The following is a 26287-nucleotide window of genomic DNA, read 5'->3' as shown; positions in this document are numbered from 1 at the left end:
ATAATTTTATTTGACACTTTAACCCAAGTTCTAATGCATTTATATTTCATTTGGCACAGTTATGTACGTTTGCCTCTTTAAAAGCTTTAAAATGCCCACTGATGAACTCGTGAAGCTGGTGCTGAAATCACGCATGATTGGTTAATCTTGCGGTATCTCACAAAGGTGGTAGAAGTCGCTCAGACTGTTAACACAGACACATGCAGCGCTGTTTTGTTGTTGATGAAGTGAAGCTGAATGAGGCTGAGGCCAAAGAAGTATATGGTTGGTTTGTCTTTTCTTTATCACAGCTGGATGGTGGTTTGACCCGTAGCCTTCATGTTACTCTTTACATTTTGTTAGTATGTGTTTTTGTATTCTGTATATCTTACAGCGGTGTGGGGTGTGATGTCCCATGATGCTATGGTATGATGATGGTGGCAGGAAGATGCAGCTTATCAATGCAGCTTGTGAACAAACGCTCGCTTCAAAGAATCGACCTGTGATGGTGTGAAGAGAGCTACAGTCTTCATACCTCTACTTTTTTTTCCCACAACCCTGCCTCAAACCTCAATGTATTTTATTGAAATTTGATACCATCACAAGCTAGTTCATAACTGCAAAATGGAAGAAAACGATTACACAGTATTAGGGTTGTCACGATGCTAAAATCTCAAACTCAAAACGGATAGGAAGAAAAAATTCATTTATAACATTTTTGAGACAACGGCAACATTTTTGAATGGACAGGGTTCTTTCTACCTAGGAGCAAAGATTAATCATGTTTAATTACAATATCACAACATGGAGGGTTTGAAATTTTTTTTTTTAAAACGGTCACTTTCCTGTTTAGCTAAACAATAGATACGATGACACTAATAGTACAAGTGTTAATATCCTTTCTCAGATCCTTTATGTACCTAGAATCCAGTCATGCAATTATTTAGTTTTATTATATTGGCTTATCGTTAGTGTGCAACTCTGTGCTTTCATTTGCCTGTCAATTTAGTGACGATGCAATTAAATGTTACAACTGCGGGACAAATAAAGGATCACACTATGCCAAAATAAATTGTGTAGCCTTAGATCTGATCCATGCAAATGTGTTCAGTAGGAGCCCTGTACATATTCAGCTTTTTTTAGGTAATTTAGCCTAACATTTTATTTTGTGATCCACTCCAGCAGCAGGGTTGGTTGCTACAGGTTTCTGTTGTATTTGTCAGCCTCAGCCTGGCTCCACTATATCCTGTGTTATTATTAGCCACATTAGCCTCCAGAGGCTTTGCACCACGACGGGATAGCTCAGTTCAACAGAACCCTGTTATTGGGCTGTCTGTCAACCTCATTTAAACAGCTAGTGCTAGCTTATGACATCCGGGAGGTTTACTACTCTGCTGTTGCAGATCCAGGAGCTTTACTGACCTTTTTCATTTGTTCTCAAGCATTGTTGTAGCGTTAGCTTGTAGCATTAGCACAGCTAGGATGTGGCAGCATTTGGTTTTTCCTACTTGTCTGCCTCATTGGGAAAGTACTCCCGAACAATGCTTTGTTCGGAGAGAGTAGCATTTTTTTATTTTTTTTTAAATAGCTGGATGTCTTTGACTTGTTGCAGAGTTCATAGCTTCCAGCAGCAGCTCATTGTTTTGGTCAGGTGGGGCTGGAGGGAGCGGAGGGGCCGAGCATCAGTTGTTTCTGCACTGCTGCTAGAAGATATGCCACCATTTAGACAAATGTAAAAGGATTAGTTTGTATTGATTTTGACGCAATTAAGTATCTTTGAATTAATTATCTTGCATTGGTTTTACGGAGATATCAATTATTTTTGATACCCCTACATGGTTTTAACTTTTTACAAAGGAAAAAAATCAGTCTGCTGAGTTTGTTGGTGTTCATGATGCTGTTTGTTCCCTAATGTTCTCTAGCAAAGCCTTCGTAGTAAAGCCAGATTTCTACTGAGATAAATTACATACAGGTAGACTTTGTGAGCTATTCAAGTGACCTCTGGTGTCAGTTTAAAGGGGGGTGAATAAAAAAAGGAAGAAACTGCATTACATTGTATTGATCTATCCTGTAAAATTCTAAATACATTAACGTCTGGTTAGCATGTGATATAGATTGTTAATTTTTGCGTAGAAGTATAGGGTATGTGGATGAGAAATACTGTTTTTAGACACTGTGAATTAAGGATGTGCAATATATCACAATATCAGTGAATATGGAGATCAGGATGAACAGCCTGGACTGCAATTAAAGGCAGCTTATAGTTTATATATCAAGAATTTAGGCTGTCTGTGCCTGTAATATCTTTGGTGAAATTTGTGGTTTAATGCGTCATAAAACCTTTTAGAAGGAATAGAGCAACTTTTTCAATAAAACAATGTTTTTGACATGGAAACATAAACATCTGGGCTGTGTATTAGCTATGAAATGAACCCAGATAAGTTTAAAAATATATAGTACAAAAATGCAGTTTGTTTCCATTATTATGTATATGCATTCATGGAACTTGTAATGGTTGATTTGGTTGTAAAGCAGGCATGTCTTTTTTGTTTTACTGTAAATGTAGTTTCACAAACAAGACTATTCTGTCGTGAAGACGACTTCAAATTGATTAAATCAGCATTGTTTTGTAACTGTTTCCTGCTGTTAATGTTTTTTTATATATAAAGTCTGTATGTGTGTTTTGTTGTAAACTGGTTAAAAAACTATTTGAATGTAAATATTAAAAATAGGACAGAAACACACTCAAATCTTCAAACTAAATCTAGAAAAGTAATTTTGATAATGAGCCATGACAGAAACTTCTGGCTTTGTCTTGATTATATCCCGTTTAGGGATGTAAGTTGTTGATTAATGAGTTGATCTAAAGTTGATTGATCTTACTGATCGACTAACGATTAATTGATGTGTGGCCATTTTTTCAAAACCCTAGCTTTCTCTTGTATAAAGAGGGTCTTTCTTTAACACGAAAGGCTGAATTTTAAGAGGCACATTATTATATTGTAACGGACTGAATAGACAAACATTTTGGTTTTCCCCACACATTATTAAACATAGACATATTTATAAAATGTAACATAACAGGAAACTATTAGGTTACTGAACAGAAACCAGCTCAATAGAATAGAATATATCAAACACTAAAAATATTCACGTAATCCCTCACCATCAACCGTGCTTTTGGCATGTTTTTTTCTGTCAAGACAAAAATGGCCGCCAAATTACAGATTACATATCAAGCTCTTCTTTTATTTTCTGCATTCCCTTCTTTTTAGCTCCATTTTTCCTTCTTATACAGATGTTTTGATTCTTCCCACCTCTCTGGAAAAGCAGCGTGATCATCTCTTGATGGATGTGTCGGGCATTTGTTATATCTGGGGTAGAAAACATCAAATGAAACCTAAGATTGTTGCCTTTGTGTGGGCTCTCGGACTGCCATTTAGCAGGCCTTGCCTTGAATGTTTACAGCAGAACGGCGCATATTTCTGCTCCGCTGAGCCGGCATTTTAATGTGAACTCTGTCAAGCTAAAAGCGAAGCTTTGGTACAAGCCGGTAATAATGTTGCAGGGCTGGTTGAAGAACACGCACAACCTCTGGATATATTAGAAGCTATAAAGCTGTTGTTTATTGTGAGCACAGGTTGTTTTTCAGGCTGCTCCTCTGAAAGTAGTTCAGAAGGGGAGCGGCAAAGGGCTTTAAAAGCTTTATTGTTTGCTTTTTTTATAGTCTGAGAAGGAGTACTGATAGAAAGGTAGGCAACATTACAAAGCCATCCTTTTAGTTTATCCAAATTCAACCTATTTCCATGATTTTTGTAAAGTAAACGTGTTTCAGTGGAGGTACAGCATGTGTAACGTAAGAGCCTTGAAGCAGATCGTTTTAACATCATGAAATAAATCTTTCTAAACTCAGTCAAGCGTGGAAAAAGTGCCTTCAATAAATACCTTCTTCACAGTAGTCTCAAACTTCACTGAGATTTTATGTGATATATCAACAAAAATGGAACATAAATGTGAAGTAAAAGGAAAATGATACATGACTTTGTGTGGCATGCATTCCGTCCCTTTTGCACCGATACCCCTAAATAAAATCCGACGTGACTGATTGCCTCCTATTCCTAGTCCTCCTTTATGCAAATGGGTGTGTAGTTGGAAACCAGTATAAGAGCAGCTGTTCTGTAAAGGTCCCAGATGTTTGATAGAGAACATCAGTGATCAAACCTCATCATGAAGACCAAGGAACGCAGCCGACGGGTCAGGGGAGGTGGCTGTAGACGCTTTTAAAGCAACGTTGGGTAAAACAAGATCCCGGGCTTTGTTCATCTGGCAGAGCACTGTTCAATCCATCAGCTGGTGGTAGAAAATGTATGGCGCAAAAGAAAAGCTAGGAAAAAAGGCTTTTCACCCTAAACTGATTTTTCTGTCAGGGAGCGCATTAGTCATAAGAGCGGAAAGGCAGGAGCTATGGAGATCCAATTTCGGGTAGGAGACTTTGTTGACATGACAGATATCTGTTGTGCACTCTGCAAATTTGGTCTTTATGGAAAAGTGGCAAGAAAAGGAGACAACTGCTGAAAGAAAGCCATCAAATGTCCCATTTGCAGTTCACCATAAGGCATGTAGGGGGGCACAGCGAACCTGTGGAAGAAGGTGCTCTAGTCGGATGAGGCCAAAACGCAGCATATGACCCTGAACAAACCCGTCCCGCAGTGAAACATAGTGGTGGCAGCGTCATGTGTTTGTCTTTAGCGGGGACGGGGAACAACCAGAGGCATGATGGAACGACTTAGATCATGTGTCCGAATGGCCCAGTCAAAGTCCTGGCCTAAATCCAATTAGGAATCTGTGACAAGACAGAGCAATAATGTCCTACTTTAGGTATATCACAAAATCCCAAAGACGAAATATGCAGAGGATTCTGGTTGTTAACGTTTATAAAATGTGAAGAATTTTAAATGGCATGAATAATTTAGTAACTCTCTGTACACCCCGCACAGTGCTCTGCCCCATCTAATGATACGGGCGCTCTTTCCTCCTCCGTCAGGAGCTGCGATGCCGTGAAGAGGAGCTGAAGCGAGCGGCTCTGGAGCAGAAGTCCCACGAGGAGTTCCTGCGGCAGCGGGAGCAGCAGCTGGCCCAGTGGGAGCAGGACGTCTTTGAGCGCGAGCTCAGCCTCCTCATCCTCCACCTGAACCAGAACCAGGAGAAGCCCAACGTCAAGAAGCGGAAGGGCACCTTCAAGAAGCACAAACTCAAGAGCAAGAACGGCGAGAAGATCAGCATGCCGCAAGGTTGGTGTCTGCGTGTTTTGACTGTAACCTTCGCCGCCGGAAACTTGCTTCAAGAGCTCAACTTGATTGGAAACAGGAAAACACGAGCTTCAAAAAGCAAAGGAGGACTCATCGGTTGTCAGACCTGTAAGGGGTGGATCAAAGCCACACCTGTCCGATTGCACTGACCGCTTTGAGCAACCGTTTTCTCCCCCACACTCACCTGACAGCTTCAGCTGATGTGTCCTCTGCTCTAACAGAGTCACACAGGCAGCAGCAGTTCCCATCCAGTGTCTCAATGCGTGTCTGAGTGTATTTTGGGCTGAGCAAGCATGCGTAAATGCGCTGTGTGTGCCTGTCAGTGTGTTTGTGTGTTGTGGCCAGGCCTTTCCCAGCAGCAGCAGGGCGGCGATGCGGTGGTGGTGGTGGTGCTGGGTGGGGGTTGATGAGAGGGGAGAGTGAGCCAACCACGCCTCAACACTTCCTGTCCATAGATACACTGGCCTCTCTCACTTTGTCGCTTCCAGTCTATGCCTTTGACTCTCCTTTTAGAGGCCTTCCTTTTCCCCCTGCAGTCGGTCTTTTTACTTTCCTTCAAGGCATACTGTGCTGAATCAATGTTTCTTTTTTATTTCTTTTCCATGCCTGTTATTGGGGATTCATTTTGCTTTGATTTTACTGGAATTCATTTGTCATATGCAAAAATGTATGTAGTTTTGAATATTCTCAAAGATTGGCTTGAGAAAAAAACGTTAGAAATGAAAATAAATATAATACTCGACAACTTAATTATATTTATTGTTATATTTATGTTTGATACGAAATGGTAGAAATAAGTAAATTTTAATGAATTAACAAAGCAAAAAAAACCTGAACGGTCCTTATCTTGCTAACCATCCAGACATGCTAATAGCTATTTAGTAGATAATTTGTTGAGCCAGATTTTAAGTGACAGAATGCCTTTAACATAAGGTTCCCCAGCTCTAGTCCTTGAGACCCACTGTCCTGCAACTTAAAGAAGCATTCCTGCCCCAAAAAATCCCAAATATCTTAGCAGGTCTTGCTGCTCTTTAGGCTCTCAGAACCACTCTTTGATTTGGTTCAGGTGCGTCGCAAACGGGACACAGTGAAAGGTTTCAGAACAGCTGCTCTCAAGGACTAAAGTTGAAGATTCCTCTTTAACATATTTGAATCCACACTCTTTACATTTAGGATATTTTTTAACTACCAAGTAGTTTCTAAATTAGCTACACCTACCAGCTATTTAGCTAGCTAGCTAAGTAGCTGGAGTGCAGTTCAGTGCTAATGCTAGCTTAGCATCCCTGAAAGGCCATAAAGAAGCCAGTTCTGGCATGCTAATGGTTGTAGTTGCTAATGCCTGTTGTTTTTATATAAGTTTTTATATACCTTTCTATAATTATTTTTTATATAAGTTTCGATAATTATTTTTGGAGTATTGCATGTCATTCACAGTAGATTGTCAGCATTCCTGAGGAAATTAAGAGCTAAAATATTTTGCAACCTTTCAAACATTAGTATGAATTGTCTTATGGAACCGGGGTTCCCAAACTCATCAGCTTGTTACCCCCAAAATAACAGTGCCAGATACTGGAGACCTCCTTTTGGCTGGTTGGGGTGTCTTTTTTTCTTTACTTTTTTCTTTTTGAAATTACGAGAATAAAGTAATAAAACTGTCAGAGTATATTAGTAATTTTATAAGAACTCTTATTAAAGACTTCAGTCTTCCCCCTGTGTTTATTCTCATATTCTTGTACATCTAATTTTAGATATTAGATTAGATCTAATATTTATTATTCTCATAATAAAAAAAACTATTACAGCTATTGTTGATTAAAGAAAATAAATTACTAGCCACATAGGACAAAAAAAACCCTAAAAATAATAAGATTAATTTCATATATTTGAGAGAAAATGCTTGGATGTTTTCTGACGTTGAATAGTCGTAAATTTTCGAGAAAAAGAATCTTTTTCGACGATTAATGGCATAAATCTGGTGTATTAAAAAAAAAGTATATATTTGACATTGTACTTGTCAGAAGTTTGGATCATCTTTTGGATCAACCCCCACATTTGGGAACCTCTGGTCTAACCAACTGTTTTGGGCTTTTTGCAGATTTCATCCATAAAATCACAGTGCAGGCGTCGCCGGGCCTGGAGAAGAGGCGAAACTCTCCAGATTTGGGCTCAGGCTCCTCGCCTTCCTTCGGCCCACGGTTTCGTGCAATCCAACGTGAGTGTAACTATTTTTTCCCCCCCAACACACACACACACACACACGGATGCACAATCGCACCCAGATTTGTTTACCGTACGGGTGCTTGAAGAAACATCTAGAAAGGAGTGGAGCACTTTGCCCACTCACTTATGCTCATGTCTGTACACACAGCCTGTGTTGCAACATCTCTGTTTTTGAATTCCACCTCCTTTCATGTTATCTTAAACACACGTCTTTTGTCTTCCCCCGTTTTCCTGTGGGCCTCCTGTCCTCTTTCCCCCTCTTTTTCTCCACTCCCTGCTCTGTTTTACACACGCACGCACGCACGCACGCACGCACGCACACACACACACCCTTTCCCCTTTTCTATAGCCTGCTCCAGTCCAAATATTATCTGACTTCCTCTGAGCTGCTCTGCACTCTTTCCCACTCCGACTGTAGACCACCTCTGTTCCTTCTGCCTGCAGTTCCCCCAGTGCAGCAGGAGGGGGAGCCATTCAGCCACGCTTCTTAAGCAGATTCAGTTTGATATGCATGCAGCAGCCACAGTGCGGGTTGCTGAATTAGAAATAAGCGAGGGGGGTAATTCATTTCTCTATGGGAAGGGGTTAAGCAGGGTTGCAGGCGCCTCAGAGATTTACAGCACTCCTGCTTGTAGGGCGCCTGGACATATGTCCTCTGCTTTTGCTGAAGGGATTTTCCAGCATGTAGAAATGTTTCATGTTTCTGTGTTTTCTAACAATTCCAAAGGGACATTTTTTAATAAATAAAATAAGGGATTTCACAAAACAGTTACTGAAGGAACTGGTATAAAAGCAAAAATTGGAGTAAAATATAATGTGCAAGAAGTGGTTTGTAGACCTAAGAGATCTGCCAGCTCCATTTAATCATTAGTAAGTGGTATGACTTTTTTTAATTTCCAAATGACTCCCTTTAATAGCAGTTACTAAGCCATGAGTGGGGCTGTCATTAAAATGTGTTTAGTGGATATTCGTTTTCGCCCTCTTAGAAGCCAGCAGTGATTTATCTCTGGGTATCAGGCGTATTTGTGTGGAGAACAGCCAGACTGACTCGCATTAGTCTGCTCCGATGAGCTCCATTGTTACATTATCTGACAAATGAGATAACAAGAAATTCAAACCAGCCCATATTTTTCATGTTTCCTACTGATTAGCTCTTTTTGCAACTCAGCTTACAAGCTGGGTGATGTGCGTTGGAAGCTAGCAAACATGTCTGTTACAATGTATTTTCTGCATTTCTTGGGGCAGAACTAGATCAAGTCCATGTTGTTTATTAGTTTCTGTTTGCAGGTTCAGTGCCAGCCCATCTTAAGGAATTGCAGACAAAGCAACCCGGTTAGAGCTTGTGATCTTTATTAATGAAATCCTAAAACAAAACAGAAAAGAAACCTCTATTGCTTATAGAAATAGTATTAGTAATATCCTGTCCAAGCATGAGGATGATGAGAGCCGCATAAAAATATACAAGTTAACAGGTGGAAATAATAGAAAGGAAGATGTTTTGAACCTGCAGTCTGATCTTCGTGAAATTGCAACGCTGACATCATTTCCTAAATGATGTGTTGCTGAATGTCGGGAAGCAAGGAGCAGATTGCCTCAAATATTATCTATTGAGCCTTTTCATTTCTGGTACTGAAATGAAACGAATTTTGGAGTCGCAATGATCAGATTCACCGCAATTACTATGATTATTATTTTTTCTCAGTATTTGAAGTGCGTACAAGTCTGCCGGGTTGTAAAAGCACGCGCAGCCTCTACCTGAATAAACGCTGTAAATTTACAAAAAGAAACGTACTCCGATGTGCCATGAAAGACCCTGCTGATGTAAAGCTCATTGTCTGTGCCTCTCCTCATCAGGTACCAGCTCCGTTTAAGACACATTAAGGTTAGGAGGGGCACTTTCTGGAAGTATTACAATGCATAAACCCGATGGTGTGATTGGAGCAGACGGCTGAGTCGTCGTGGCTCCTAACTACGCAGAGCTAATCATGTTACACATTACAGCTGGATTTGGATCAAACAGAAGCAGCTGCTCGTTGTATTTATTGTAGCTGTATAACTGGCTCGCAGGTGATATCATCACAGGAATTAAACAATCATCGGAATTAAACATAGGACGTTATTTTTCTTGTTCCTACACTTATTGAAAAGGGACTGCTTTAGCATCATTAGGTCCGTAAACCGCTTTAAAACCCGACAACTAAAGAACATCTGTAATTCTTTCACTTAAATGTTTAAATGGATTAAGTAATTAAGGCTTGCATATCATGTTTATTACAGACATTATAACTTAAAGGACAAACAAATGAAGCGTTCATTTGTCTATGAAAAACATTTAATTAACAAAGGATCCTTTAAAAACCCAGAAGACTTGAAAAAAACAAACTATAATTGAAATGTATCTGGTAAAGTAAAAATATAAGGAAAAACAAGTACTCATGTCAAGGATCTGAGGTAGAGTGTTGACTTAAAGCGGATTTAAGAGGCAAGTCATTATGCTGCAGCAGCTACAGTCAGACACTCTAGTCTTCATCGCTGGTCCTTAGGACCCACTGTCCTGCATGTTGTAGGTGTTTCCCTGCCTCCACACGCCTGACCTAAATAAATGGGCAATTAACAGGCCTCTGTAGACACCTAGGGCTGCAGAGGAGGTCATGCAATCATTTGATCCAGGCGTGGTGGAGCAGAGTCAGGACAGTGGGGCCCGAGGACCAGGGTTGAAGATCCCTGGACTACTTCATTAGGTTCAGGCATCGAGGAAAAAAAGAGTCATTCTACATCTAATTATCATGGGTTAAACTGAGTAATTTATTTGTACAGACGTATGCCGCGCATGTCTGTACAAAAAAAAAGCTTTTAGACTGTATTTTGAAGGACGAGGCGCTAATGTAATCTTGTTGTTTTCTATATAATATCAATGGGCCACTTAAATTACAATCACAATCATCTTTATAAATGTAGTAGGTATACTTTTCAGGCATCAACCTGGTGGAACTAGGGACGACTGGTGGAAATTAACATTTTTGCTATAACCTGGCAGCAAGCATCTTTCCTGACTCTGTTTTGGTCAATGTGTTGTTGTGCACAGATTTCTCAACAAGCCAGGTCTTGTGACGGCGTCAGCAGGTTTAAAAGTTAAGAGGAAGAGTCCTCATTATTTTAAGGAGACACTGTTTGGCCTACATTTGTGCAATTGAACAGTCATTAAATCCAAGGGCACAAACAACGAGCCAAACATCTTTTTAACCAGCTGCTCATTGTCGCCACCTGGAGGACTGGAGTGGAAAACTCGAGACCAAGAGGAGTTCTAGTGTCACAATAGTTGCTTTTTAGAGACACGTAGCAGAAACCCTGGGAAAGGCTTCAAACCTTTAGCGCTGTGACAGGAATTCAGGCTGGTCCCCCCGCCGTGGGACCGAGCGCTGTTCACACACAACCTGTCGGTGGGGAGAGTGCTAAGATGTGTCACTAGAGCTGGAGAGGTGCAATCTACATTTTTCTTAGACTCTGTTTCTGAAGTCCCACTGGGTCCTTCTCCACAAATGTTTTGCCCTTTGAAGCAGGTCTGTGGTTCTGTTCTGTAGTGGACTCCATCCACGTGGTCCGTTTTGAGGTTAACCCTGCTTCTTCCTGTCTCGCCTCTCTCCAGTCAGTCCTAGCGACAGCAGCAGGACGTTTGGTCTCACCCCTGTCCGCTCAATAGAGACCCCTTCTCACAAGCAATCCAATGGAGACCTGAGGCTGAACCCACACTGGAGGCCCCAGAGCCCAAAGAGTCCCAAAAGCCCTAAGGTTCTACGGCTGAGTCCTCAGGAAAGCAGGTACAACCGGCAACAAGTGTTAAGAAGTGAAATAATCAAATACACTAAAAGATATATACAATTAGAACTAAAACTTGGCTTAAATCAGAGAAATAGGCAAATGAAAGGAAAAAAATGACCCAGTTGAAATCCTGCGATGTTCTGCTTGTTTCATCAGCCTCTAACATAAACTCTGCTTCCAGTTTATCAATGAGGGCCAAACTGCTGGGCTCAGACAGCAATGAGAACGGAGACAGCATGGATGACTTTGAGGAGTACCGACCCCCCACACCAACCTCAGCCTCCACTCAGAACGGTACGGCACCCTCTGCCATTGTTCGCTGCCATTAAAATTCACACCAGTCTCAAAGTGTGAATTAGAAACAGAAGCTGGATGAATAATAAATGCACTGAGTCATTTTTCTCTGTCTCGTAACTCTAATGCCTAAAACTTTCTCTCTCTGCAGGCTCCTCATCCAAGGACAGCCTGCGGCTTCCTCCCTCTCAGGGAGACTCTGGCAGCGAGGAGGGGGGTTACTCCCCGGCCGGCTCCCCCATGCCCGAGAGGGGTTCTCTCGGCAGCATGATCAAGAACACACACCGGGCGTTGCTGGGTTGCGGCTCCCTGTTGGCCTCCGTAGCACTAGGCCGAGGCTTGGATGTTCCCCCTAGGGTGCCCCCTCGAACTAACCCCCCATCCTCCGAGGACCGCACCTCCTTCGAACTGGAGATCTCGTCCCCCAGGCCCCTAATAACAGACCCCCCCGTGGTGGACGACCTCATCACCTTCTCCACCTCTGAGCCGCTCCCTAGACCGCTGTTGGATCTAGCCCTGCAGTACCAGGAGCTAAAGCCTCTGCCCCTGACGCCGCCTCCGCCCAATCCCCGGGAGAGGTCCGGCCCCCGGACACCGCAAACGCACCCCAGCCCGCCGAGCCCCGGGACCCCCCTGCAGCCGGACGGAGCCGCCCCGGGGGACTGGACTGCCAGCTCCAGTTCCAGCAACGGGGAGCTGAGCAACGAGGGCTGGGAGCACAGACCCGACAGGAGGAGGAGGTCCAGCTACGGCCTGCACGCCTCTCAGCTAGGTCAGTGCGCTTCCTCTGCTTAAAAAGCCGCTCCAGCACTTTTCCAGGTAGAGGTCACTGATATGAGAGGCTGAACAAGAGATTGCATCAGGTTGCATTAAGGGCTCCGCCGCAAATTACGCTCTACCTCTGCTGTTTTAATTCCAACTAGTGTGTCTCACCCCCCCCCCCCCCCCCCCCCCCCCCCCCCCTCCTCTACAAGTGTGTGCTTGTTGGAAGTAGCATTTTAAATCAGCAGAGTGCTTCCTTAGAGTACCGGCTCCTCCCCAGATTGGGTTTTGGATTTAGTTTTTAATTTAGCTCGGCGATTCATCTGCAATCCCTAACTGAGCTCGTTCCGCCAGGCCGCGCACGGCAACCCGTACCCGGCTTTAACCTTGAGTCGTGTACCTCCGCAGCATAGCAATGATTCCCACGCAGGTCCTCCAGAATCATCACCGTCTTTCTTTTCAGCGAGATTTCTTCCTCTTCTGCGTAACGGCACGGGGGATACTTCATTGCTGCAGGAGCTTTTTTCGTTTGCGTCAAAGCTTCTCTGCAGCCATTTGCATATCTCAGGTAACAGCTGGCCCTCGCTCTACCTCGCCGCTAATACTTGCTAAGCAGAGCTATCATGCGGGTTCTCGCTGTTTTTCAGTCTCCTAAGATTGAGTTTTCTTTCATCGAGCAGCTGAGGGTGAGTGCGCCACACTGGACTGAATTGCAGCAGATTCAGAACGACTAATCTGTCTGGGCCAGTTTGCTCTGGATGGAGCTACACCGCTTTAGAAAAGTGTTCACATTACACATAGGCTCATGTGATTTTGTACATTTTGGGAGAACGCAGCCACAAAGTTCAACGCGTTTTCTTACACGGCAAAGACGGAACTAAAAATGAGGCAAATTTTCTTGAAATTGGTGCATTTGTCCTTGATTTGAGCAGGTAAATAAGATTATCTGCCAATAGAATAAGTATTTTGACCCCTAAAATAAGATAATTAGACATACTGCACCTGAAATAAGATGCTAGACATGACTTGTTCCTATTTTAAGTGCAAAAATCTCATTGCATTGGCAAATCATCTTATTTACCTGCTCAAATCAAGGACAAATGCACTCAGTTCAAGAAAATTTGACTTCGTTTTTGCAGTGTAGGATCTTTAGACCCACACAACACAGGTCATTATTGTGAAATAGGGGGCGCAGAATGCATGATTTCCCCCCTTTAAGCAGCTGCCGGTATGAAAAGTGTGGCTCTTCCCTGGCTAGAAGCACTTTGAAGAATTCCCTGTTCCTGCAGCCGGACCGTAGCAGAGGCGTTCTAACGCACAGTGTGGAGATGCCGTTTTCAGGATCATGCACCTCGTTGGTTTTCTTTAATGAGTCTCAGTTCACTTGAGGGTCAGAGCTCCCTCCTCCACATGTTTGCTGTGTCCCTCTTTTTAAAACAATGGCCTTCTTCTTGCCTCTCTTCCATAAAGAGCATATTTGCAGCGTCCACCGACTAATAGGTGTCGTGTCAACAGAAACCAGAGCCGTACATCTCTGCAGCGTCTCCACAGTCATCACGGAGGCCACTGCTCTTCTTTAGGCTCTCCCTGCCTGACCTGGCAGTTCAGGCGGACGGTGTGTCTTGGTAGGTTTTGCAGTCGTGTCGTGCTCTTTCCATTTAGCAACGCTGGATTGAAGCAGAGCCCCGGCAGACGCTTGAAAAATTGCTTTCCAGCCTGGCTCTGCCTTAAACTTCTCCCTGAGCCGCCTGCTGTGATCGTCGTTCGTTCTCTACCAAACCTATGAGACCAGAAACAGAACAGCTGGATTTCTACTAAGATTAGATGCAGGTAGACTCATTTTAATTGACTACTGAGGGCTGTTTGCTTTGTGAAGGTTTAGAGCAAAGGGAACGATGCGTTTTATCAATGAAAACAAACATAAAATACGCTACGAAGGCTCTTGCAAGGCAATAGCGCTCCAAGAAAATTTCTGTGACGTAATATTTCATGCAGTTGCATCGATTTTCCTTCCACATGATGAACTGTGTGCCGCAAGGCAGCAGTAGCGTAAGGAGTGTCCGTTTTAGGAGTAAGTAAAGATTAACCAGGTAAAAAAACCCCACCATGCTCCTGGCCCAAGCCCAGTCTCCTCGGTTCTGCACACATAGGATCTGACAGCTTGCCATGCACGCTGCTCCTAAACTCCCATGATCTCGCAAAGCACACGCTCTGACAACAAGAAGACAAAAAAGAAACCGAGCCACACACACTGAAACAAGTGTGTTTTAGCTAAACAGCCTGCAATGTTTGCTGGGCGGGATGACGCGGGCGGCACACTGCCACAAGGTTTCCTGGCAGCGTGCGCTTGAAAGAGAGACGTGCATGCAGAGGATCCTTCTCTCCTGCTTTCCTAATATTCAGCTGCTCTTGTGCGGCTCCTGATTGCTCACTCTCGTCAGCTGAGAAGCTCGGCAGCCTTTGCGGGTAACTGTTGATGTAAATAATGCCATTTGGCAGACGCGCCACATTTGGAAAAAGCAAATGTTCACTCAGGGTGATTTATTCCGAGTTTAATGTTCTTGTCAGCGCCAATTTACGCCTTGTCTGCTGCTCTTGCAGCTCTGTCAACTAGTTAAACAGCACTATGTTACACTTAATTGAGACTAATTACATCAACATTCTTCACTTGTAATTGCTCCATTTCTTTTTGCCGCAGTAACGTCGGGCTTTCATCTTTCTGTCTTGATGGATTCCGCTGCACGGGTTTGTGCTTTGCAGCGTTTTTACGCAAAGTCTGAGTTCAGATGAGCGAGGAGCGAGTAGGGCACTACAACAATTAGATCCTGTCAGAGAGACAGTGGACTGTTCACATTTCCTCAGGATGCAACCACAAACTCACTGCGTTTCAGTGTCAGAAACCAAGATAAACGAGTGAATGATTGGGAAGCAGGAGGAAGACGACGCCTGGTTTTCAAGATGTTTGACCAACAAAAATGGTGTTCAGCTGCTCCAAGGCTGTAGCCCCGCCCAGCAGTGCAATCCCAGTTGTCTTTTGTCTCTTCATTTAGCCAATCAACTTCATCACATCATGATGCGGTCACAGCTGCACTTTGTGTGGACGGTAGGGCTGCAAAAAACTACATTGATAAAATAGAAATCATATTGATCGATATCGCAAACATATATTTTAAGTGCAGCCCAGGCTATTTTATACTGTTGGTTAATGAGCTGTATTTAAATAAAAAAAATAGACAAATACTGAATTCAAACTCAGCCCTTTATTCATCCAACTTTGTGTCAAAAACTGCAAGTTTTTAATACAGAAACAAATTATAGCTGACCAGTCACGAGGTTCTCCCACCTGAGTTGTGGGTCCCTACAGCTCCTCCAGAGTTGCCACAGGTCTCTTGGCTCCTTTTTGATTATTTCTCCCTGACTTGGTCTGCTGTGTCCCTCAGGATTCCTGATGTGGGTTCTGACAAACTTCTGAGGCCAGAAACAGAACAGCTGGATTTCTGCTGAGATTTTAAAACACACAGATGGGCCCTGTTTGCTTATTTAGGCGCCTTCTGGTTACTCTGGATTAGGGCTGGCCATTATATTGAGACTATATTGTTAATATCAAGATGGTGCATGTTACATTATATTTCTACTTTTATGTATTCCAGCAGGTATGTTTCAGCTGCTTCCCACGTATATCTGCAGCTGTTTGTTAAAAAGTGTGCCTCTGAGACATTTGGGACAAAGCTTTGATTCAGAAATATCAAGATATTATTTCAGGCCCATATCGCCCCACCCTACTCTGGATTTACTTTAGGGTTGTCTGAGTAAAAGGGGTACAGGTTCACACATAGTTCAGTTTATTCTTTCTTTTGTAAACGTTTTTTTTGCCTTATATCATTTTCCAGTTATGCGTTTCTTGGTGCTTTTCACATCAAATCTCTGATGTTTAAGAGTTCTGGGTTCTGCGGCGTGGTACTGTAGTGATGAGCGATGCATGTCGTCAGAACATTTCCTGGAAGAAAACACTGAAGGGTAACCCTGGTTTGTTCCTTGTCTCCAGTTCTAGATCTGCCCCTATGCCAAGACACACTGGACTTTGACGACAAGGCGTCCGTTCCCTACGCCCTCCACCCCAACCCGGCGCTGTGGAGCCCCAAAACCCGCCGGCTGGAGGTCAGCGTCATCCCCCGGCCACGCCCGTCGCCCATCCGGCCCCGCATCGACCCCTGGAGCTTCATCTCGGCCGGCGGCGGCATCCCAGGAGGAGGCCGCAGCCCGGTCCGTTCGGACAGCCACCCCCTGGGCTACCAGCCCTCGCCCACCAACCCCTTCACCAGCTGCGACCCCTTCCCCTCTCCGGACTGCGACCCCTTCGCCCTGAAGGCGGACCCTTCCAGCAGCGCCGACGCCGCGTCCCCCTTCGACCCGTTCTCCGCTCCGTTTCCCACGTCCCGCTCCGCCCCCTGCTCGGCGAACGGCTCGCCCACGCTGCCGTCGTTCCGCATCGCGCCCATCAATCCGGCAGACCCGGCCTTCATGGACCTGCGCTGGGCGTCCTGCAGCAAGCCTCTGGATATGACCAAAGAGAGGGCGCACCCCCGCAGAACTCTGGGGCTCAAGCCCTTCAAGTCTCCCACGCAACTCAGAGACGACCGGTTCTGAATCCATTCTCCTTTCCAGTCGTGGATGATGACTTCATCCCAGTAATTCAGTCCTGGACCATTCTCACTACTGTTTTTATTTTCTTTACTTTGTTGGGGTCGAAAATTTGGAGCCTTTAAACAAAAATCATTCTGAGGAAGAGGGGGGAGGGGGGCTGCAGAAATTGCAGTTCTTATTTATATAGCAGCCTGGTGCTTTGAAAAGCAGAAAGCCAGTGGAAAGGTGGTACAATGGATTGTGGGAAATCAGCCTGTGAACCAATCGCTGGTGCCAATTTCATTTTTCCTGTCTGTCTCTGTTCCTGCTGTCCCTTTGAAGGAGCAGAATAGCGATCAGCAGCCTCATCTTGAGCTTCTGTCAGCCCGCTCCTATCACCTGCTTTCATCTCCCCGTAGCTTTGAAGCATTGTGACAATGCAGAGGTGGATCAGGCCATTTTTACAGCTTTATCCGCCCCTACCGCTCTGCAGACTGAAAGCCTTCGCGACAATGCCAGAAAATTGGAGTGCCTTATTTTGTGAAGTGTTTTTTAATATATATCTCTCTTCAAGGTTTAGCCGGTGCATAGATGAGATGCTATGAATTTGACCTAAATTTCCAGATCATGTAAAAAAAAAAAAAAAAAAAGAAGAAAAAAATCTGTTATTGTGCATCTGTGTCTCATTGTTCGAACAAAGCCTCTTTTCTCTTTTAACGGTTTGCTGCCTAATGGGAGAATCCACTCACAGTAGATATCCTTGGCAGCTGGTGAAACTCGAGGCCGAGCCGTGGCCCGGGCGTTCCCCCTCACAGGCGGAGAGCATTCCAGTCACATTCCTCGGGAAATGCCAGGGATTGGACAGATCCACTGGGCTGGCAGGCTGGCAGGCGACGCGGCGCAGGAAGCGGGACGGGGAGCCCTCAGCATCCCCTCCCCGTGCCAAAGAGCGCTGCGGAGCGCTCGGACAAAAGGTGCTCACAAGAAGCCGCTCTCAGCTGCACGTAGTGCCAGGCAGAGGCAGCGGGGACAAAGTTTGGGCCCTAGTGCAGATCGTGGGAACACTAACACACTTTCCTATGCCAGCAAAATCAGAGTCTTACATCGCTTGAAAGCTTTATGGAAAAAAAACTAAATCCCCTAACACGAGGCCATGCGATGGGTAACGTAACCTGAACCTGGTTTAAAGAGCTTCATGATGTTGGAGTCCTCGTTTTTAACAGGATGTAAAAATCTCTGCTGCTGCTGCTGCTTGCCTCTGGTAGAAAGACGTTCTGTCTCACTGAGTCTAGTAAAGCGAAGAACTCCTCAGAGCGGTGAGAGGCTAATAGGTTGTCGGTTCTTGGCCCTCTTTTTTTAGCCAATTCAGCTGATCCTTCCACCGCTTTGAGGATCGCTTCTCCAAACGTACAGGAACGCAACATCTTTCCACTACAGCTATGGGAAAAATCAACAATGTGAGAATGAGAGAACCTCATTTCAGTGAATCCAGGCTATTCCTTTGGGGGGGGGGGGGGATTGTTCCTCACTCTGAACTGAGACTACCCATGATGACCAGCCATGAGTGCTTCAAACAGCCACGCTTCAGTCAAACATATCGCACCAGTTTTATTTTCCTCACAAAAGCTCTGCCCCTTCCACGTTAGGATCTAAATGAGCCGGCGGTGAATCAGTCTGACGCGTCCCCCCCCCCCCCGTCCGGCTGCTCAGACGGTCCACCATCCTGCTACCTGCAGGTCTTTCTGTCACACGGCCCACCGCCGAGTTGCCAGGCAACTGGCTGAGACGTTCAGGCCAAAGCCATACAGTCAAATTTGGTTGATTTCTTTTTCTTCCTTTGTTACATTGGCTCTGGGTCTGTCCGGCTGTCCTCGTTCTTTTTTTCCCCCTCTCCATTAATCCGAGCGTGGACTGTTCTCTCCTAACTCTTAGGAGGACGGGCGCATCGTCTTCCTAATCTGCCGCCCGGTGATATCCGTTTACCTCCCAGACTGTTGAATTAGCGTACTCCGGCCGACGTAGAGAAGCTGGCTGCTTCCTGCTGATGCCTAGACGCTTATAATGCACGCCGCACCTCCCAGCCATGCGTGGGATTTCTGGGAAGAGCCTGTAGGAAAAGTTCACTCGCACCTTGTGCTGAACTTGCTGCTGCTGTCGAGACGTCTGATCCTCAGGAGCGTGTTGAATCTTCCGGAGACGATTCAAGCCGGGCTCTAAGATGTATTCCAAAATAAAAAATGTTACACACATATTGTGTGAATGCAGGAAGTGAGCAGCTGAAAGAGACCCACTCAGTCTGCCTGTCAGCTGCCAATAGTGTCAAATATTAAACGTCCAGATTCTGACTTGCTGCGTCCCGGAGGCCGCGTCATGGTTCTGACTCCACAGCCCAAAAGCTTGGGGGTTAACCCCCCCCCCCCCCCTCCCCTGATGGTGATAATGAGCCTCCTGATAAGGGCGGGTAGCGCTTACAAAGCCATCAGATATTTGCTTAATTAATTTGCCCTGACGAGAGCGTGCTTCAGGCCAGAAGTCCGTCTGCTTCCTCCACCGGCTCGCCCTCTTTTTCTTTACCGTGTGAAGTTTCCAAGTCTGCTCTCCTCCCTTCCGCTTCTGTTGTTTTTCTGCGCCAGCGGCTGCAGCTGCCGACTGCACTGATTCCTCATCTTCCTCATTGCTCAGGCTGTTTCTGTTCCTGCAGCCTTCCCTCCTCCCGTCTCCTATACCTGCTCCTTCTTCTTTTCCCTCTGCCTTCTCCTTCCCTCTTTTTTTTCTCTCCCTTTCCTCTTTTGAGCATTTTCCTGCCAGTCCTGACATTAGGGGGAGCATTGGCATTTGTTCCAGGGCAGAGTCCATTTACTGAGGAGCGATTGTTTTCGGTTCTGGTCCAAATCACGCCCCTGGCTTTTCACGGGCCGTCCCTATGCGTCTTAACTCAAAAACTGTCTCAGAAGGCCAAAAGATTTACTAAACAGCAGCAAGTTAGGAAGAAACAGTCGGCCCAAGAAGGTAAAAGCCTGCATGCGAGCAGCCAGGAAGTAGTTCGCTGTAACGAATGCAGAGACAAACAGTCATGGGGTCAATTCACTCCTTAGCCCATTGTTGCCGTTTTGTCTAGACGGCGTCACTAAATCCCAATTATCCCATTATTAATGTGTGCCCTGGTGCAATCCCCAAGGCCTGCTTGGACGCAGTATTTTATAGGCTGTAATATGTCGGGTGCCATGCAATAACGCTCTGCTTGCCCATAATGCATTTGACCCCTTGGATGTTCTTTCTTTGGCCACAGCCGATCTACTGCAAGGCGAACAAGTTCCTAAACCTCGTGAAGATGGGTAGGGGCGCCATGATGATCAAAAGGAGAGCAGGGAAACAAATCTGGATTATCCGCGGTATTATCATAGCTATGTTGGACCTCTAAATGCAATAAATGTCCAATCATTATTGGTTTGACTCACAACAGCGCTGGACCCCTGAACAAAACCAGATTATCTCTAAGCACCTCCTGCTGGTACGTGTTATTTCTACGAGCAACTTGAAGCAAATTTCCTTACAACAGACTGAGCGGATCGTTAAAACGTCGTCAGGTGGTAAAGTGAGAATGACTTATGTCCGGTGCAAAACGTCCTGCATCCCACAGCTCCACTTTATATCCAGAGAAGTCACTGAACTGACCAAAGCAAAGGTGGGATACGGTAACGGCCTAATCACCTCCCAAAATAGCCTGCTTTACAAGCTAGTTAAAAGTACCGTCCACATTATACAGGCTACAATCATCCCCCCACCCCTGCAAACCAATTGTATGGACAGCTAAGACTGAGAGCGAACAGTTAATTCCTTGTCTCATGTCAACTCGCACAGACGAGAGCTGTCTTATGATAGTCGTTACCTTTGGGCGGGCTGCTGTTTTCAACAGAAGGCAGCGATAAGAAGAAGAAAGAAAAAGAGCACACAAAGAAACAGAGATGATTGAAATGTTTTGGAAATTGCTTCTGTCACATGTTTTCTGTGTGAAGTGTCCTCTTCTGGCTGCCATTCAGCGACTCCTCTAGGCTAGATTAGAATTTTCCTTCAGAAACTGTCAGGAAAAAAAAAAAAAAAAAAACAACATTTCTTGCCGGTTTCTATTTAATAATTGAGGACCTAAAATATGACTTGAAATAAAAGGAGTCTCTTGTGCTTCCCGCAGATGATTACTTTCTTACCTGCATTCAGAGGGGGAATGTTTTTCCTCCTCGTAATCACTTCTGCTACAGATTGACCCAGAATGAATAAGTGCTCGCCTTCACACACACAAACAGACTCCCCGCACTCGGATTCCCTGAACTTGGGTTTTCTAATTTGCTAGCTATGAGGGGGGAAAAAATGGCCCGACACATTTTATTCAGACCGTCTTTGACAGGGATGTCTGATTCTTGGTTTTGGCTGTCAGATTTAAGAAGCATAGCTGCCATTTGTCCCCCCTGAGCTGACAGCCAACGCTCCGGCAAGAAAGTCCTGATGGGTCTCTGCGCATCTAGGGCCGTCATCCCAAGTTACTGTCCTGAGTCTACGGCTGACAGGTGTGCTCAACTCCCTCTGGCTCGATTTGACAAACCTAATTTAAAGACATGCTTGGGCAATTTACAGTAATAACGGAATGTAAAATGCCCAATGTGTCACCTGATGGAAATCGGTAGAGAAGGCGCTGACCCCGTTGTGACACACGACTACTTGCAGCCATGCTAAAATAAACTATTAACAAAAGAGAGCCAAGATAAACATAAAACACGGCCTCTGTTGGCCTAATTGTGCACACAAAGTTAATTGGCCCTGTGAGCATTGATGTTTATGTTCATACTTATTTTTTCCCCCTCATTTACCTTGATTAAGATATTAATTTAACTGTTGCAGCTATGAAATTAGAATTAACCTTCTAATACCCTTTAGAGACACTGAATTGCATTGGGACCTTAGAAACATCCCCTGTTTGTGTCTTAAAGCCAAAATTAGCACCACCACCTTGTTGGCCAAAGGTGAATGTGCTCTATTGGTTATAGCTGTTAATAGGAATAGCTATATATGGTTTGTAGCATCAATTAGCAAATTCTTCCGTATCCATTAAGGCAAATTTGACGCTGTTTGTTGAAGTGTGTCAAGACCATGCAGATTAGGGGATTACACTCGTGGGATAATTTATGCCTCACAATTAAACACGTTTCATAGGCACCCTGACTCGAAGCTTCAGTGCCATCAATGCCACCCTCAGAAAATAACCAGAGTGCATTTTTTGACTCAAAGGTTAAATGTTGGTGGTATGTGGTGCCCTTTATAGAATGACAGGTAGTTATTTAGGCATGTCTATGCTGCTAATGTTTGCCTTAATATGTAAGAACAGCCATTTTTTTAAATGCACATAGTACACAACTGATGCGTGTTGCCCTTAATCAACTCGGTCATTTGATGGGTGTTTTATGCCACGGATGTATGTTGCCATGTGGATGCAGGATTGTACTGATTTGGAAACTTTAACAGTTAACTTTATTGAAATCATTAGTAACTGGACTGGATCATTAAAAGAAACTTAAAATGCTAACTAACACCATTTTCTTAACTAGCTAGCTTTATTTGCGTAGCATTAGCAAATGCTGCTAACCACAATGCTGAATCCAATTTTTGCATTTAAAACCAAACCACTGCTTTTTATTTTTCAGATTTTGATGTTCTTACTAAATTTTACATTTAAACGCAACTTCCCACTGTGCAGTTTTTTTCTTTTCTTGTTTTTCTAGTCGACTCTGAATGCGTTGTAAATCTAGCTGACTCTAGACGGGGCAGCTAGCTTGGTGCGCATTCCCATTCTTCAGTTTGTGTAAGCATGTAGACACAATCCAATTCACTTCGCTGTCAAAAAAATGGAGAGGGTAAATAAGATAAATCAATGCGCTGTATGCAACCAAAACAACATGGTGGGATAGTGAAGCAGGTAGGAAATATATTACTTTAATGCCTTCGGGGTAAACTAACCAAGCTCTGGACCAGACAGATATGGACCTTTGTTACTAAGCAAGGGAAATATAATGTATCATTTAAATGTGGAGAGAACAGGAAAAACTGCATGTAAACATGCCAGATTTCTGCAGTTTAGCTTAAAGAAATTTGGAGTAGAAATATAATTTTTTTCTTTGGCAAGCTAGTTATTTAACACCTACAGTCCCCACAATGCATATCAGTATCAGACTCTGGGTCCATTTATCTTTTTTTCTTTTTTTTCTTGTGCACAATTAAGTGGATGCTCCAAATATGTCTGCTTTTGCTACAATTGCTTCTCAGCTTGCTGTCGAAGCCAGAAACACTGTTGCCGGTTTGAGCATTTATGAAAGTGAAACACCTGCCCGGACCTTTTGTTTGGCCCCATTAGGCCGGGACCAAATGATTAAATTTGACCTTTAGCTGACCGTACAGCCACGGCGGATCCCGGTGGGGATGTGGACAAAAAGCCCCGTCGGTGAGAGTAGCCGCCAGGTGCAGAACGCTAATGCTCACTCTCTGAAACTGTGAATATTATTTCTAATTCTTTCGGCGTGGACACCCAAGGTCACAATCTGCTGTCCCTTCTCTTCCAATAACAATGAAAACGAAATGAATAGGAGGTGTGAAAGAAAAGGCCGATTGGTTTCCAGGAGCACAGCGATGGCTCCTGCAGAGAACTGGCAGCGCGTCTGGAAAATAAACACAAATTTCAGCGAGGTTATCAAGTCCAAGGCTCAAACGCGCTTCCCTCACTGAACCCAACAGCATGCGGCAGCCGCTTGCTTGTGATTATTGCTCTGTCTAGTTACTGACACTCAATTACCTTGTCATCTTCCTCTCTCGCAGAAGCTATTCAGTTTGTAAATTTCTGTTTGTTGGAGTACGGAACAGCCCCGCTGCAAATCAATTTGGTTGAATAAACCCTGATCGCCTCTTAGATATGGAGGTGCTAGATGATTTATTACGGTTTGCACGTACAGATAGATTATCGTTTCAGCCCTTCTCTTGTTCGTCTCGTAAACCAATACAGATCACAGGTTATGACGAATCTCTTTCAAGCTTTCAAAGGCCTGTAAAAATGTCTTTGCCCCCCTTTTTTTTTGTTTTATTTGTCAAAGGTACATATTTAATAACTTATTTTCCTATTTTACTAATGTATCTACAGTAAATTCAGAATGCAGGACTCATAATTTCAGTTTAAAGAGAAAAACACTGCAAGCCAACCTGGCTCTATGTAAAAAGTAATTGCCCCCCTTAAAGCATACGGTAACTGTGATTAACCCCATTGTTTGGCAACCTGAGCTCAATTTCACTAGCCACACCCAGGTCTGACTGCTGCCAGATTTTCACAATTAAGACAGTGAAATAGAACCTGTATGACAGCATGAAGTAGGCCTCAAGGTCTCTTCTGGAGACCTTGAGGAATTCTCATCCTGGAGGAGAATGCCCATTAGTATGTGGCCTTAAGCCCAAATGCACTTTGGTTATGCAACATAAAAGCAATTAAAAGAACACAAATTTAACCTGAGAATGGTTTAAAAAAAAAAAAAAACGTTTTGGAGTTGTGCATCAAAGGGTGGGCCAATATTTCTCCACGGTGACAAAAAAAAAAAGAGCCTCGGTAGAGTCGTGATAACTTGGTAGTTGTTACCAAGGATGGCACAGCTAGTTTTTAGGTTTAAGGGCTGTTTAAATTTTGTATGAACTCAGGGTATCTGTCTGATATTAAAGTTAAGTTGACGGTTTGAAACATTTAAGTGTGACAAATGAGCAATCGCAGAAGAAAGCGCTAGGCGGAAGCCGACAGTTTGTAGCCACTTTCTTATGAGTGCCGGGTTTATCTACTGACAATTACCGTGATTAAAATTCCGCGAAGCATTTAAAAGTAATTAAAGGAAGCTGGAGAGTATTTAGCAATGGGTGGTCTCTTTCAGGTGTCCATTAGAGCCGAAACTCCCAACGATCCACAGACGCAATTTGCACGGTTTCGGATGGAACAAATCTCCTCGACTCCCCCAGTCAGATGTTTCACACTCACTATCTCGGCAGCACAGTTAGAGGTTTTCACTCCTGCCAGCTCTCTGCCAGCCTCCACAGGACACTCACCATACATACACGGGGGCTTCAAAGGGATATTTATGACCGGCCACCTTCCTAAACACTGGATAAAGACTCTTTTAAAGGTGGCCTTTTTGACACAGTCTACATTAAGATGATGATCGGTTTTTATTTTAGGTTTTCACTGGAGTCTTTCCCCAGGCACGTTTTGGGTGCTTCCTGCTGGACGTATTACCTGCACAGTCCATCTCTTCTTTTTAATGTAAAGTATTTTCTCTACAAGGTGCAAAGAGTTTTCTTGCCTTATGAGGATTCAAAGTTGGGCTCTTTTAGTCAGAAGCAGGGATTTCAGCCTAATGGAGCAGGCCTAGCCCTCTTTTCGTCTCTTTGACCACAGACAGGGTTCATCTCTCCTCCCCTCTGCCTGCGTGTACATGCATTGTGTTGTAAATGTTTGAGAATCATTTCCACGTTTGCCTCGGCGGCATGATGTAACCGTTACATCGCCCAGCCGGCCCACTGACCTGTCTCTGCGAGTTAAAGGTTCCTCAGACCTTCGGGCTTTTGAGAACTCCTTGATGCATTTTTTTTTTTTTTTTTGTGAAATCTCGCACTGGGCTGGGCCTGAATGAACTGTTTTTACTGTGCATCGAGAGTATTATTTCTGTATGCAGTATTTGAAAGTGTTTTTATTTCTCAACAACTTATTATAATGGGTTTTAACCTGTGGAGAGGAAAAAAAAAGCTGAAAAAGAAACGACCAAATAAAATGTAACACTCCTGACTTGTCGGTGACTTTCTTCTTTTTTTTGTTTTTTTTGTTTTTTTTGTTCAGCCAAAAACACTTGCAATAACGGGATTTTAAGCCACCTCTGGTAGGCTTTAATGATTTGTTCATTCTTCAAACATAAAAACTGTGAAATTGTTGCTGTTTGATTGAACCATTGTCAGTATGGTCTGGAACAATTTTCCTGCACTTCACCGCCATGTTGGACACCAATTACCGAGTGTGAACCCCCCCGCTGTCCGACATCGCACCAACAGTGGAACGACATTTTAGTCCTTTCATGGCGTCGCCATAATTATCTATCATAGCAATTAGTTCTTGTTTAGAAAAAGAAATCTGAAATTTGTCTAGGCCAAAAAGTTCTTTTTTGTTTTTTTAAACAACAAATTATGCATGAGCCGTGGGAAGGTTTCAGCCGAAGTGT

The 26287-nt window shown here is 44.1% G+C and overlaps 1 protein-coding gene across 1 annotated transcript in view; it reads left to right on the top strand.

Annotated features, from left to right (window-relative positions):
* Positions 1–25860, top strand: part of LOC105925543 (mitogen-activated protein kinase kinase kinase 11) — a 34348-nt gene extending 8488 nt beyond the window's left edge. Inside the window, exons 4-9 of the mRNA XM_036146229.1 lie at positions 5024–5270; positions 7384–7500; positions 11155–11326; positions 11509–11621; positions 11773–12393; positions 16429–25860. Of these exons, the coding sequence (XP_036002122.1) occupies positions 5024–5270; positions 7384–7500; positions 11155–11326; positions 11509–11621; positions 11773–12393; positions 16429–17030 (1872 nt within the window). The 3' untranslated portion in view covers positions 17031–25860. The remainder of the gene's footprint in view (positions 1–5023; positions 5271–7383; positions 7501–11154; positions 11327–11508; positions 11622–11772; positions 12394–16428) is intronic.
* Positions 25861–26287: the final 427 nt, after the last annotated feature.

This window comes from Fundulus heteroclitus, chromosome 14 (genome assembly GCF_011125445.2).
Source record: "Fundulus heteroclitus isolate FHET01 chromosome 14, MU-UCD_Fhet_4.1, whole genome shotgun sequence".
Classification (NCBI taxonomy): domain Eukaryota; kingdom Metazoa; phylum Chordata; class Actinopteri; order Cyprinodontiformes; family Fundulidae; genus Fundulus; species Fundulus heteroclitus.
The sequence above is the reverse complement of the archived record's forward strand: the minus strand, read 5'-3'. Positions and strand labels throughout refer to the sequence as shown.